This window comes from Fusarium proliferatum, assembly GCF_900067095.1.
Source record: "Fusarium proliferatum ET1 genome assembly, contig: FPRO_scaffold012, whole genome shotgun sequence".
In the NCBI taxonomy this organism is placed as follows: domain Eukaryota; kingdom Fungi; phylum Ascomycota; class Sordariomycetes; order Hypocreales; family Nectriaceae; genus Fusarium; species Fusarium proliferatum.
Genome location: NW_022194801.1, coordinates 393148 through 407626, shown reverse-complemented (window position 1 = coordinate 407626; position 14479 = coordinate 393148). Strand labels below are relative to the sequence as shown.

The following is a 14479-nucleotide window of genomic DNA, read 5'->3' as shown; positions in this document are numbered from 1 at the left end:
AGATTTACACGCTTATTATTGAACCTTTCTAGTATTACAGAAACTCACTAATTACCTTATCTTCTTATTGGACTTCCCTCAATAGCTCCCTCCCGAAATTATCATCAAACAATAAATACCATTCTGTGAGGTGGTCAACGTCCTGTCTTTTGTCACTGCACAGCACAAGGGCCAACACCACATTCTAAAACCACAAAACCCCCGTGCCACTTCTAGCATCATCCCCCTCGACTATCATGAGGTAGCTTTCAGAGGGTTCTCTCCTTTCCAATTCAATTAATAAAGGCGTTTGGAGTTACCAGAGCGTAGTAAATCATAGTTCAATGTTCCGTCTCACCTGTTGTGATCATGCTGAGAGAAGATTCATTCAAGTGCTGACATAACGAGGATTACAGGGTAGGTAAGCTTGGGCCTCTCAATTGCTTCTGTAGCCTAGTGAAGTTACAGGCAGCAACCACCTTCTGCCCATAACTCATTCACGCCCAAGTTAATCTGACTTGAGCAGTTGAACAAAGAAAATGGCACATCTCTTTGTTTGAAAGAAAACATAACGCATCCCATTTGGATGATTTATTGCACACTTCTTCTGCATAATCATCGTCGCAGTTTCGAGACTGCCTTCTCCATGCATCGCTACCTTGCAACCGCCCCAACTTACAGCTACCTAGAGTAAACAAAACATCATGTCGCATACTGATGAGGCACAGCATGAAGACGAGATCCAATATGGCATCGTGGGCATGACCCGCGAAGAGATCGAGGAAAAGTGAGCAATTCATAATCCTTCAAGAATTCTATCCTCATACTGACCTTGCGCAAGGTTTCCGAATCGGCCAAAGAATCACTCAAAGACGCTCATCTTCTCGGAACTGTTTCGAGAAGTCTTCAACCCCCTCAATGAGAACAAGAAGCAGAATGCCACTGGTGCAGGCCCTAGAAAGGGCTTCCGTGGTGTGAATAAGCTTTCTCCTCATGAGCAGCGTCGGCACATCATTGAGCGCTTCATCACTCGATGGCGCAAAGAAGTTGGCCCTGATTTCTATCCCGCCTTGCGCCTGATCCTGCCAGACAAAGACCGTGACCGTGGAGTTTATGGGCTCAAAGAAAACACAATTGGAAAGTTACTCGTCAAGCTTATGAAAATCGACAAAAATTCCGAAGATGGCTACAACCTGTTGCATTGGAAGCTACCAGGTCAGACAACTGCGTCGCGCCTGGCGGGTGACTTCGCAGGACGATGTTTTGAAGTCATCTCGAAGCGGCCGATGCGCACCGATGTTGGGAATATGACCATTGCAGAAGTCAATCAGCAGCTTGACAAACTCGCTGCTTCAACAGGAGAGGCAGAGAATCTGCGAGTCTTTGAGACTTTCTACAATCGCATGAATTCAGAAGAGCTCATGTGGCTCATTCGGATCGTCCTCAAGCAGATGAAAGTCGGGGCCACGGAGAAGACTTTCCTTGACTTGTGGCATCCAGACGGAGATGCTTTATTTAGTGTGTCCTCAAGTCTAAGACGTGTTTGCTGGGAGCTGCATGACCCAAAAACCCGCCTTGAGCAGGAGGAAACTGGTGTTGCCTTGATGCAATGTTTCCAGCCACAGCTCGCACAATTTCAGATGCCTTCATCATTTGACAAAATGATCGCTCTTCTGCGGCCAACCGAGGAAGACCCCGAATTCTGGATCGAGGAAAAGTTGGACGGTGAGCGTATGCAAGTCCATATGGTCCAAGACAAGAGCCACCCAGGCGGCAAAAGGTTCTGTTTTTGGTCACGGAAGGCCAAAGATTACACCTACCTCTACGGCGATGGTCTTCAAGACGAAAACTCAAGTCTAACCCGACATTTGAAAAACGCATTTGCATCTGGAGTGAAAAACTTGATCCTAGACGGCGAAATGATCACCTGGGATATGGGCGTCGACAAGATAGTGCCTTTTGGCACCCTCAAAACAGCTGCGCTTTCGGAACAGAAGAATAAGTCTGATACAGACTCAGCTGGCCACCGGCCATTGTTCCGCGTCTTTGATATCCTTTACCTGAACAACAAACCTCTAACACAATATACCCTGCGGGATCGACACCGAGCTTTGGAAAAGGCTATCAAGCCTGTCCATCGCCGACTTGAAATTCACAGTTACGAAAAGGCAACGCGTGCCGACGCAATAGAGCCTCTTCTCCGTGAGGTTGTCGCTAATGCTTCTGAGGGCCTTGTTTTGAAGAACCCGCGATCTATGTACCGGCTCAACAGTCGAAATGATGACTGGCTCAAGGTCAAACCTGAATACATGTCCGAGTTTGGCGAGTCCCTCGACTGTGTCATTATTGGTGGCTACTATGGTTCAGGGAAACGGGGTGGCATGCTATCAAGCTTTCTATGTGGACTGCGTGTTACGCAGAATCATATCCAAGCTGGCGCCAACCCCGAGAAATGCTTCAGCTTCTTCAAGGTCGGGGGCGGTTTCCGTGCAGAAGACTATGCAGAAATTCGGCATCGAACAGAAGGCAAGTGGATTGAGTGGGATCAGAAGAATCCACCCTCCAAGTACATCGAACTTGGAGGAGGAGAGCTTAAACAGTATGAGAGACCAGATGTCTGGATCCGTCCTAAAGACTCTGTGGTTGTTTCTGTCAAAGCAGCCAGTGTTGGACCTTCAGATCAATTTGCCCGAGGCTTCACACTAAGATTCCCACGATTCAGAAGACTTCGCCTGGACCGAACCTGGGACACAGCCCTCTCCCTTGAAGAGTTCCAGGAGTTGAAGGAGCGAGTTGATGAAGAGTCAAAGGAGAAGGCGATGACGGTTGAGGACAGGAAGCGGCGCAACCCCAAGCGAGTGAAGAGAGAGCTGATCATTGCTGGAGAAGACGCGATTGTACCTGAGTTCAGGGGAGAGACGACAAACCTTTTCAATGGACTAGACTTCTGCGTGCTTTCAGAGGCACTCCGGCCTTATAAAAAGACCAAGTCCCAGCTTGAGACCATCATCAAGGAGAATGGTGGCAAAGTCTTGCAACGAGCCGTACCAGGGACCAACATGGTTCTGATAGCCGACAAGAAGGTGGTAAAGGTGGCGAGCCTCATTAAAGGAGGGGCTGTTGACATTATCCGCCCCAAATGGATAAGAGATTGCCTTGAACAGGAATTGGGGGCGTTTCTTTTGCCATTTGAACCTTCGCATTTGTTTCACGCTACTGATGCATTACACCAAGCGGCAGAAGATAACACAGATCAGTTTGGGGACAGCTACGCGCGGGATCTTTCCCTCGAAGAACTCAGAGAGCTAATGCACGGCATGCCTAAGATTGAGGACGGCACGCACTTTGACAAGGATGAATTTCTCCAACAGCTTGAGGAACACGGGAAAGACTTGGGACGATTGCGGAGCTTTACCTTCCGACGTTGCGTGGTGCTGTTTCATGCCGTGGAAGCTGGCGACAACAAGATTTCGAGGCTAAAGCACTTAGTCAAGTACGGCGGGGGTAATGTTACAAATGACACCAATGATCTGTCTGTGACGCATGTGGTGATCGAGGGCGACGACCCGATGCAAGTGGGAGAGGCCGCTGATATGGTACGAAAGGAACTGAGCTCAAGGCGCGTGCAACCAAGATTAGTGACAGGGAAATGGATCGATGAGTGCTGGAACGAGAGCACATTGCTTGACGAGGAGCAGTTTATGATTCCTTGAGGAACATGGGGTACTTATGGTGTATACTATCTAAACTATATGTTAATGCAATGATGATACAACGCCCAAAAGCCCGTAAAGTGCACTCATTTGCCGATAGTCAAGAACAGCCTATCACCAACATCTCCCAGACCAGGCTTCAGCATACCATCCTTGGTCAACTCCTTGTCCACTGCTGCAATCCAAACCTCGCATCCCTCGGGCCACTCGGCAGCGACTCTCTGAACACCCTCGTCAGCTCCAATAACAGCGAGGACGATGATTCTCTTTGCACCCCATTCACGAAGCGTCTGGATAGCGGCGGCGCAGGTTCCACCGGTTGCAATAACAGGATCGACCAAGATAGCAAGACTACTAGCACTGCTACTGGAGGAGTCACCCGGGATTTGCTGGGGAAGGTTGTTGTAGTACTCGACTGGGTCGAGAGTTGAAGGCTCACGGTACATGCCCAGATGATGAACTGGAACTGGGATAGGGAGCATGGTTTGCACGGCTGGAGAGGTCAGTTTAAACAGTATGAGTGAAGCAGCGACTGAACTAACCGTCTACCATTCCAAGGCCTGATCGCAGAATGGGAACCAGACACATGGTACTTGGTTGGACTGTTGTGGAAGTGAAATGGAAGCCCAAAGGCGTCTCATCCTGATCGTGGTTAGTCAAGCTCCGAGAGTGCCCATGGCATTATGCTTCATACCTGAGTTCCTTCCGTAGCTTCCAGAGACGAAGCAAGAGCTTCACAAGAGACAATCAAAGAAATCTCATGAATCAGTGATTTGACGTCTCTAGGACTGTTGGTCTTTGAGCGAAGCTGGCTCAGCTTTGCCCGTAGACACGGGTGCTGAGAGACATGGACGTTTGAAGGCAATGAAGACATTATGAGTCAAGCACGAATGCACGGATTATTTCACAAAAGTAAAGAATCTACGAGGAGACGATGAAGCATCACAAGACGAGATGAGATGCTGGGACGAAGCCAAGGAGAGAGAAGAAGGAGAAGAGAGAAAGAAAGAGAAAGAGAAAGGAGAGGAGGGGGGTTTTGTATGTGAGCGAGCGAGAGGCAAGGAAGCAGGCAGTGTAAGGCAAGGTATTTTGCTTGGAGACACGTTGAGCACTGCACCTGTCTGTACCTGTAACTGTGCTTAGGTAGCTGTACAGTACAGTACCTGTTTATCAGTTTGTCGGTACTACGTGAGATTGGATACCTGATCCAATCGTCGTTCCAAGAGAGATCACAAGGACAATTAATGATAGTCGAGGCGGGCGGTAGCGTATGTCGGCGGGGTTAGAGCTTAAGCTACAGGGGAATGCTCGGAGGAGGGCGGGGTGCGATAAGATAAGACGGAGCTCACCGCTATCAGTGATAGGAGCTACATTGAAACGCGGTGAGGACTCAACATTTAGTTAGATATTCATGTTTGTTGTTAGCAAATACTTGCTCGGGCATCAATTGGATCTCATTGGTCAAGATGAAATTCCATCGTCCTGTTTTCTCTATCACCCGTGTCTTGTCTTGTCCTTGTTATCTCTTTCTTATATAACCCTTGCTCTCTGCTCTCCTCCCAATTCAAAGAGACTCCACAGCAAACGCCTCCACCTCCACAATAGGTACTCATCCTTTCCATGTGGCAGAGCTCGGGATGTTTCTTTCCTTTTAATGCCGTCATATCCGACGAATCTAGCCACAAACTATATCATCAAACCTTAGACATCGTAATTTAACAATAGCAAGAACTTCTTCCATCCAAATAAAATGTCTTGTTACCACAAACTGCGTCGCCATAGCACGTTGCGATCTCTGACTTCGAGTGACTGAATGTTCGAAGACCTCAACGATAACGCGACGATCAAACCATGGCTGACGGTTCGGCCGCTCAGGAGCGACAATCGAGTTCTGGAGTATACAATGCGCCAAATGACTATGCTGAGCTCGGCGATATAACCCAGCAACCGATTCAAAGGGAGACCCCTGGCGAGGCCACCAAAACAACAGCTCAATCGGCAACGCGGGCAGAGCGATACGATTCCGGTACATACGACGTTCCACAAGATTACAGCAACCTCGATGAGACAGAGCCTGTTCCTCCGCTACAAAAGCTCTCGCCATGTCCTACCCAAGGCCAACCGCGAGGACAGGCCAACTTTGTCCGTTCTAATACCCCCGTCGAACCAGAGCCTATACCACAAGAGGCAGGGCAGAAGAAGACGTCAGAACTGCTCACAAGCCTTTACACGCATTCGTATCTCGTGCTATTTGCGATCCTTGGAGTATTAGCGCGTCTGGGCTTGACTGCGTTGACGCGCTATAGCGCTACTCCCGTTATCTTCAACACGATATGGGCCAATTTTAGTGGAAGTATTGTTATGGGATTTCTCGCGGAGGATCGCAAGCTCTTCCGCAACGAGTGGGGAACTCCGACCTATGACGAAGCTATCAAGCGAGCCAAGCAAAAGCAAAAAGATGAAGCCAATGGATCTGGTTCAAGTCAGCAGATTGATGTGGACTTAGACGCAGCAAAGCGAGCGCATCTTGCGACCAAGAAGACGATTCCTCTGTACATTGGGATGGCAACGGGCTTCTGCGGAAGTTTCACGACGTTTTCGAGTTTTATCAAGGACGTATTCTTGGCCTTGTCCAATGAGCTGAAGACGCCCGGGTGGTCAGAGTCGCCGACGAGTCGCAATGGGGGTTATTCCTTCATGGCAATGCTGGCCGTCATCATCACCACTGTATCGTTATCGCTTTCTGGTTTGTTCCTAGGTGCCCATCTGGCTATTGGCCTCGAGCGCGTTACGCCATCGATTCCCTTCTCGTTGAGTCGACGAGTGCTTGATCCTTTGGGCGTGTTTCTTGGCTGGGGCTGCTGGCTTGGTGCAGTACTTCTTGCCATATTCCCACCGCATAATGCCTGGCGTGGTCAAGCCCTTTTCGCGCTGATCTTTGGACCATTGGGTTGTCTACTACGCTTTTATCTGTCTCTCTACCTCAATGGAAAGGTGAAAACGTTCCCTCTGGGAACATTCACTGCCAATGTATTTGGTACTGTGATCCTAGGCATGTCGTGGGATCTTGCACACGTGCCGGTTGGCGGAGTCATCGGTTGTCAGGTTCTGGAAGGCATGGAAGATGGTTTCTGTGGATGTTTGACAACCATTTCAACGTGGGTTGCTGAACTTAGCACTCTGAGACGGCGAAGTGCATGGATTTATGGCACGGCCAGTGTTGTGACGGCTCTAGTATTGATGATCGCTATCATGGGCGGGTTACGATGGAGTGATGGGTATAGCAAATTGCTATGCACAGTCTAGAGACGAATACACCTGGCTCAAGATGCAGTTGACCGTTCCTTTGTGAAAGACACAAGTTAGAGAGGCGGGCATCTCCTATGCGGAGGAAGCCAAGAAAACACGGCTACATCAAGAAGAAAGCCAAGTGCTGATAGTCCTAGGCTTCTACATGACCATTTTCATGGTAGTGATCTTGTACGGCCATGATGATGTGGGAATGATGAACGCAACCCTGACAACAATCATTAGAGTATATTGGCCCTTCCAGCCTCACTGACGACACCAAAGTTCCTTGATGGTCTTACTCGTGACATTGAGGATGGTGTCAATGGTCACGACAGATGGAACAATGAAAGGAGGCTCCCAATTGAGGAGCGTCCGTCCGGCAGTTGGTGGATATTCTAGGCTTGGCACCTCTGCTCACCTCAGCCGCATCCTTGTTCTCGATCCTTAGCTTCGCAGCTTTGTCTCAGGCTAGGCCAATGGTAAAGGCCAGAGAGGATCAACCCCTGCTACGGGACTCAGCCCTATACCTGGGTGGGCGCCACTCTGTTTTATATTCGCAGCGGTAAACGATTATCATTGGGGGTCCCTGAGTCCTACCGGGCTGTGCTAGGTGTTGTTGGTCTGTTTTTAGATATGCATATAATATCTTGAGGCTGGGCTGCCCTTGTTAATAAGTGGGAGTCTATATTGCCTGGTCTTCCCATCCATTCTCGATTGATTTCTGCAGTAAATAGTGGCTTATTTCCTCCATGTCTCGACAATAGTCTATTCACTCCTTACGTGTCCCAAAGGCGGGTTCCAGAGTCACCATCGCCATGTACTCCCACCAGGCTGGTGTAAACGCGCGCTACGAGCCCCAAGCCACAGACGATGTATCATGGGACATCAGCTCAGAGAAGTTCCCTTCTGGTAAGAAAAGGACCTTTTATCGCCCTACAGCTTTAAGATGGTACTTTATCATCGGCCAGATCGCCTTTCTCTTGGCTGTTATGGGACTGGTCATCTGGGCCCTGATAGAAATGCCAAACTCAGATGGGACAGCAAAGATCATCCACAAGAAACGCAACAATGCCAACCCCAATTTCCCACAAGACGATGCAGTAATGACTCCTGAAGTTGCAAAGCAAACAATACTCGCAACAACTTACATCGTGAGCGACGTGTCTACTGTTGTTACTGTACCAGGCACTACAGGCAAATACACCACCACGATCGAGACCACGGAGTATAGTACGCACTGGGACCTTACCACGACGATAAAGGACGGTACGACCATGACGAGCGTAGACTATACCGTGGTCCCAACAAAGGTCGTCACCGAGGTCGTTACAACCAGGCCTGGAGAGGCAACAAAATCCGTCTTCACCAGTATCAGTGTGGGCTACTCGGTCGTCTATCCCTCAGGCTCTGATTCTGCTGCCCCCGGTACCATCAGCTACACGGAAGCTGTAACGATTACCCAGGCTTATTCGCTTCCTGGTGCGGTCACCACATACACATCCACTCTGGATGGAGATAGGACCGAGACTATCTACACCACTATCGTAGAGGATGGCGAGACAAAGACTCTGTCGCATGTCATTACCGAGGCGGCTCCTACTCAATACGAAAGTGTCGGAGAAACGACCGCATCGGCGAGTACCTATGTCTCATATGGCAAAATCACTATTACTTCTGTTTACACAGATCAGAAGCCTATTGGCAAGCCCAAGCCGACAGAAAAGGCGAAGCCCACGGTCATTGATGTCGTGACTGTCGAAGACGATCACACCGTGAAGAAAGTCGAGAAGCTGGACCCGACAACCTATGTCACCAAGGTCAAGGACATCGAGACCGTCGAGGTAGTTGTTTCTCAGGAAGGCGAAACATTTGTCAGCGAGATCGAAGCTTTCGAGACCACTGTCGATGTCGTTGAGACTGGAGTTGACGGACTGCTCACGACTAACCAACTAATCTCAACTAAGGCCGCCTCGTTGGCAACAATTACCAAGTCTGCTGCACCTACGACAATCATATCCACCAGATCAACCGACAAACTCAAGACGATAACATCTGAACGAACAGATTCTTCCACGATCATATCGACAATCAAGGGGAAAACGAGAACCTACGAAAAGACCACCACAATTGCTCCCACTGGCACCGATGATGCATCAGAAGCTGGAGCAACCGGGGGAGTGGTCAAGACTGTGGTTACAGTATATGAGCTCGATGCTGGGAAGTACTTCCTTGGCAAATTTCTTCCTCCTATCCTCGCAGTTATGCTGTCGATACCTGCACGAGTCATTGACTACAACGCCCAACTCTTTCAGCCCTTCCACGCTTTGAACCGGGTCGACGGAGCTATGGGACCAGAGTCGATGAATCTTCACTTCGGTGGCTGGGCAGGAATTGTAGAGCCCTTCAATGGTCTTGTGGATGGTCATCCTGTGCCTTTCATCACGATGCTGATTGTTTTGTTCTCGGCACTTCTGACGCCTCTGGCAGTCGAAGCTGTTGGTTTCAAGATGCACGGCCAGTGCAAAATCAACGCTTATGAGGGTTGTGCTCCAGCCTTAGGTGTCTCACCATTATCGTCACGCATCCTCCTTGCAGTCTTAGGTCTGATGGTCTTACTGCTGTGCGGTTTACTATTCTTCCTTAGAAATTTTCACACAGGAGTGTACGCAAACCCCTGGAGTGTTGCAGGAGTTGCATCGCTGGCTTCAAACAGAGATATCAGACCGCAGCAGGACTCTGAGCGAAGAATAGAAAAAGAGATGGCAGAAAAGCGATACGGTTTTGGATTCTTTGAGAACCGTGCAGGGCAGACTGAATACGGCATTGTTCTCTACGACGACGCGGGGGAGAACCTTCAACGTAATCATCCGTTTTCAGAGTCTAGCTCTGTGGACGCGCAGGCAGTCAGAAAGGGGCGAAGAAACCCATTCCTCATGCTCGGACTCGCGTGGCGTTTAGTGTTTCTACTGTTCCTGCTTGGTTTGATGGTGTTTCTGCTATATTACCATCTGACACTTGACAAGTCATCTTCCTTCAAGAACTTCATGAACAGTCAGACTTTTGGTGTTCGATTCTTGTTTGCCGCCTTCGGAGTTATTATCTCGTTTAGCTGGACAGCCTTCTTTATCAGTAAGTTTCCTCGATATTACTCTCGAGCCTTAGGCTAATTATATGAAGCTATCGCTATGGTTGTGCCATATCAGGTCATGTCGCATGGTCCCCAGTCGGCATCCAACTCAGCCTTGCTCACGAGACCTACGAACCCGTTCTCCGGTTTCTGGTCTGCCATCAAGCATGGACAAATATTTCCGGGCCTGGTCGCTTTAATGGCCATTTTCTCCGAGTTCATGCCCATTCTTCTTGCCAACATACCTTACTCGCTATCACAAGTGCGAGTCTCACACGATATCTGCGCTCGACTTTCTGTTGGCATTCTGGCTCTGATGGCAATCACTATACTTCTCAGCTTCATTGTCCGCTGGCCTGATATGCCGGTAGATCCTCGCTCGATCGCTGGAGCCATGTACTACGTGAGCGAGAGCAATATGGTAGATCACTTTAGTGGCATGGCCGACATGGACGGTGAAGAGCGTAAGCAGCGTATTCGAGAATTGGGAGGGACATACTTATATGGAGAGCTGACAACACGAACGGGTGAGAAGAGACCTGCTGTAGAGTGGGATGATCATACGCTGGGCATTGATCTTTCGGTGGCGCAGCGGAGGAAAGATAATATCCAAGTCAGGCATGACAGCATTGATACAGGATACTATGGACATCGATCATGATTTATGAAGACATTATGAGCTGGGAGGTCGTACAATACACGGTTTTGGGCTGGGAAAATGGAATGGTAACTTGGGAATTATATGGAGCATTCTGGAGTTTCTTTAGGCAATAGAAACATGACACAATTTTGAGCTTTTTCGGCGTGGATGTGATGGGTTAACTTTTCTGTCTGAGGAGTGAATCTTTGGTATTTACCTATTCCTCTTCCAACTCAGGATAATATCGCCAGATCCCCTCGGAGTACTTCCTGCGCCTGTCACTTTGAAGATATTTGCTAATGTTGGGCCTCTCCTTGACCGCGTCGTATAACTTGAAAACGCCATCGTATTCACCAGACTTCTTCAAAGCCTCAGTAGACTTGGGAAAGGCAAACTTGGTGCCATCAACAGCCTGGTGGGTTGTTAGCCACTCGAAGAATAATTTGATGGATATTCTGTGAGTGCTACTCACCTGGAAAAGTACGAGGTCTGCATAGGTCAAGCTGTCGCCATATAACCATGGCCCCTCACCACTGGTTTTGGCGTCAAGCACTCGCTGCATGTACTTGAAATACTTGGGGAGGCGCTCCTTGATGAAATATTCAGACTTCTTCTTGGACTCCTCCTTTTGGTCCTCATAGTAGAGACTAATAGCGATAGGGTGATGAGTATCATGGAGTTCATTTACAAGACCATCCAGGATTGTCAAAACAATCTCATTGAGATGGTACACGCCGTTTCCTTCTTTGGGCGCCAGACCAACCCTTGGAGCGACATATAGAAGAATATTAGGCGTCTGTGAAATGAGAAGATCGCCGTGCTTGAGAGCTGGGGGAGCTAGAGCAGGCGGGTTATGCTCATCGCCGATGTTGTCTGTAGAAGTGAGACTCTTGACAGCGTTCATGCCCTTCTCTATGTTCTGTGCAACGTCTGAGTAGGGAACACCAGCTTCTTCGAACACAAGGCGGACAAATTCGCCGCGACCGGGGATGACTGGCCAGTAGATGAGCTCATAGGGAGCTTCGTCATCAGTTTTGACACGCTTGGGATCTGGCTGAGACATGGTGATGATGCTTGTCTAGGTGATAGTGTGAGAGTTAGAAGACGCAAGTGAGGACGGGAGAGCTGGAGTCCTCAGAGGAATGATGTTCCATAAATACGACGGGTCCCAGGGAAGGAAGGAAGGAAGCTCAGTTCAGCTCACCTGCATCGGAGCGGGATGCGGGATCGGCTGCGGAGGAGTGGGGTCCAACCTCTCGATGCATGCAAGAATCAATCCCTTGTGTCAAGATGATGTAAGCATTGTTTTAATATGCATTTTTATTGATGATCGGTCATAATTGGGGCGATGCGTCCTTTCTGGCTCCTCTACTGATACTTACTGCTCATTCACATTGTGTCATTCTCGGCCGAGAATAGGTATGTAGGATCCGGAGCTGAAGCCGGAGCTGAAGCCGGACGGTACGGCACGGAAGGAGTGGAGATGAATGGAATAGGCGGGGTCGGAGCTCAACATGAGATCATGTACAGAACGTCAGTAGTTTTGATGTCACTGTTTGCTTCACATGTCGTATGATGCCAAGTCTCCCTTTACCCATTTGTCATACTGAATTACTTGATCTCGTGTTGCCAACGTAGAGGGTACTAGTCGGGCATAAATACCTGACCTAGGCTGTCTTCACAAGATAACCCCATCGCTACAAGGACAAAATCTCCGATTTCTTGGCATTCGGGGGGTTGAGGTCTAATACAATCAAGCTTTACCAATGCAATTTGACTTTCAGCTAATGAAAATTCACGTGGTCGTGGAATGTCACTTGGCTAGAGAAGTATACAGCCAGGTTCCAGAAGAAGCTGCCTTTTTTCGTTAGCTATGGGCAGATTCGTCTTCTCTGCACTCAACGTTAGACGTGGATGTCATTCAGCTTTGCAGCAGAGATAAATATTTGGGCAAAACGAAAAGTGTTTAATCATGTCGTGCTAAGTATAGCAAAGTTCTGTTTGAATCCTTTTTTTGATGCCTAGACCTTCATCCATGATGCCCATTCCTGCTTCGTAAAGCTTATCCAAAACCCACCCAAATTTCAAGAACGCCAAACTATGTCAAACTATCATGCCTCGTCAATTTGTAGGCCAAGATCTAGGTTGTGGTCTTGGTGGCCACGTGTCCATCTCGAGTGACGACGCTCCGCTATCTGAGCTCTTTTGTCGTCTAGCATCGTTATATCCCCCTTCAACATCGATATGGTCGTCTTGTATCCTAACCCCCTTGGAATTTCGTTGTAAACTATCGGTCCAGTTTCGTGAGTTCTTCTTGGGGCTGGTGACGACTGTGACAACTCCTGGAGCTGTGCCGGGTGGGTAAGCGTGAGAGTTGGTCTTGTTGTAGTAGCTGCTGCTCTTGGATCGGAACATGTTTCGGAATAGGGGTCGAAGTGCTGGTATACTGCCGCAGATAACTCCAAGGTTGGCCTCTACGGCTGTCCAGATCCAAAGGTGGAAGCCCTGCCAGGTGACATCGTAGGTTTCATCGGTAACATAATGGGTGTAGTATGCGCGCATAGAGGCTGCGAAGACAACGATGAGGCCGAGAGAGAAGACGACAATGAGGGCCATTCGTTGGGAGAAAGGCAGTTTTAGGTGGAAGAGTGTTTGCAGAGGAAGGGCGCAGACAAGGAGATCAGTGATGACAGTGGTAATGGCTTGGCTCCTAAAAACATATCGTTAGTGATCATCAGCAATAACTCGAAATAGTAACTTACAGTACACTGGGTCCTTCAGGACGGCAACTGTCACCTCCGTCCAGCTTCCAGTATGCAGAGGTTGGGTTGCATTGTGTCCAAAGAACAATAAGGAAAATGAAGATGAGCGAGGTGACAAGAATCAGTGAGGCATAAGTCAAACGACGAAGCCACGATTTGGCCGGGGCAATACGGAGATACGAGACGAGGATAGAGTTCTTTGCTAGGCCCGAGGAAAATAGAAAGAGTGTCTGAGCAGCGAGTGAAACCTTTCGACCATTTTCCGCCTGAGACTTCTTGAGATCCCAGACATGGATATTCCAGCCGTAGAGCTGAGCTGCAAGAATGACACAGACAGTAACACCAATACCAAACACCTGGAAGTCCCACAAGTCAGCATTGGAGATGATCATCGTGGGTTGCACATGCAGCCGAGGTTGGGAGGGATATTTACCATGGCAGCCAGCATCAGCCAGTCATCGAGTCCATGCTTGTTGACCTTGAATATGCGGACGTACAAACGGGCCATGAGTGTCAGGATGGCCACAGACATGATAGTGACCTCGACAATGAGCAGCGTAGGCCCACGATGAACGGGGTTGACATAGTTTGGCGGGGGCCATGAGGCCACCACCTCTGGCGGTGGATTGCGCATATTGTCAGTCAGTCACTGGTATCGTGAAATCAAATCAAATGCACAAGACGATCAGGAAGAGAGAGGCCCGCGGCAGCGGGTGTCAGAAGAAGAGGGAGCATGATTATAACTACTCTATGAGCTGATAGAAGAGACGGACGGTTCGCCGTTCGCCTCCGCGTCGACCCGCCTCCACGCATGGAGCCGTAAAAGGCAACTTGACACCCTTGAGATCCTCGTCGTTAAGCCCAAGAACCCAAGCCAAGACCCAAGAGTGGATTATACCGTACCTTGCTTGCGAGCCTAGGTACGGCCTCGCGTGACGGCGGGTTCCTGGTGATGGCTAATGGCTTA

General features: G+C 49.1%; 6 protein-coding genes across 6 annotated transcripts; 3 read left to right on the top strand and 3 right to left on the bottom strand.

The window, feature by feature from the left end:
• Positions 1-683: 683 nt before the first annotated feature.
• Positions 684-3692, top strand: FPRO_13239 (putative DNA ligase; the record flags this gene model as incomplete). Its single annotated transcript, XM_031222670.1, has 2 exons — positions 684-766; positions 821-3692. The coding sequence occupies 2 exons, from the start codon at positions 684-686 to the stop codon at positions 3690-3692; spliced, it is 2955 nt and encodes a 984-aa protein (XP_031088106.1).
• An 86-nt stretch (positions 3693-3778) lies between these two features.
• Positions 3779-4566, bottom strand: FPRO_13238 (uncharacterized protein; the record flags this gene model as incomplete). The annotated part of the gene is made up of 3 exons (XM_031222668.1): positions 3779-4185; positions 4235-4334; positions 4387-4566. The coding sequence occupies 3 exons, from the start codon at positions 4564-4566 to the stop codon at positions 3779-3781; spliced, it is 687 nt and encodes a 228-aa protein (XP_031088105.1).
• Positions 4567-5543: 977 nt separating this feature from the next.
• FPRO_13237 (uncharacterized protein) lies at positions 5544-6998 on the top strand (the record flags this gene model as incomplete). Its single annotated transcript, XM_031222667.1, has 1 exon — positions 5544-6998. The coding sequence occupies one exon, from the start codon at positions 5544-5546 to the stop codon at positions 6996-6998; it is 1455 nt and encodes a 484-aa protein (XP_031088104.1).
• An 800-nt stretch (positions 6999-7798) lies between these two features.
• On the top strand, positions 7799-10771 carry FPRO_13236 (uncharacterized protein; the record flags this gene model as incomplete). Its single annotated transcript, XM_031222666.1, has 2 exons — positions 7799-10112; positions 10161-10771. 2 exons carry the CDS (start codon positions 7799-7801, stop codon positions 10769-10771), a joined length of 2925 nt encoding a protein of 974 aa, XP_031088103.1.
• Positions 10772-10967: 196 nt separating this feature from the next.
• On the bottom strand, positions 10968-11813 carry FPRO_13235 (uncharacterized protein; the record flags this gene model as incomplete). The annotated part of the gene is made up of 2 exons (XM_031222665.1): positions 10968-11162; positions 11223-11813. 2 exons carry the CDS (start codon positions 11811-11813, stop codon positions 10968-10970), a joined length of 786 nt encoding a protein of 261 aa, XP_031088102.1.
• A 1058-nt stretch (positions 11814-12871) lies between these two features.
• FPRO_13234 (uncharacterized protein) lies at positions 12872-14146 on the bottom strand (the record flags this gene model as incomplete). Its single annotated transcript, XM_031222664.1, has 3 exons — positions 12872-13460; positions 13513-13868; positions 13946-14146. 3 exons carry the CDS (start codon positions 14144-14146, stop codon positions 12872-12874), a joined length of 1146 nt encoding a protein of 381 aa, XP_031088101.1.
• Positions 14147-14479: the final 333 nt, after the last annotated feature.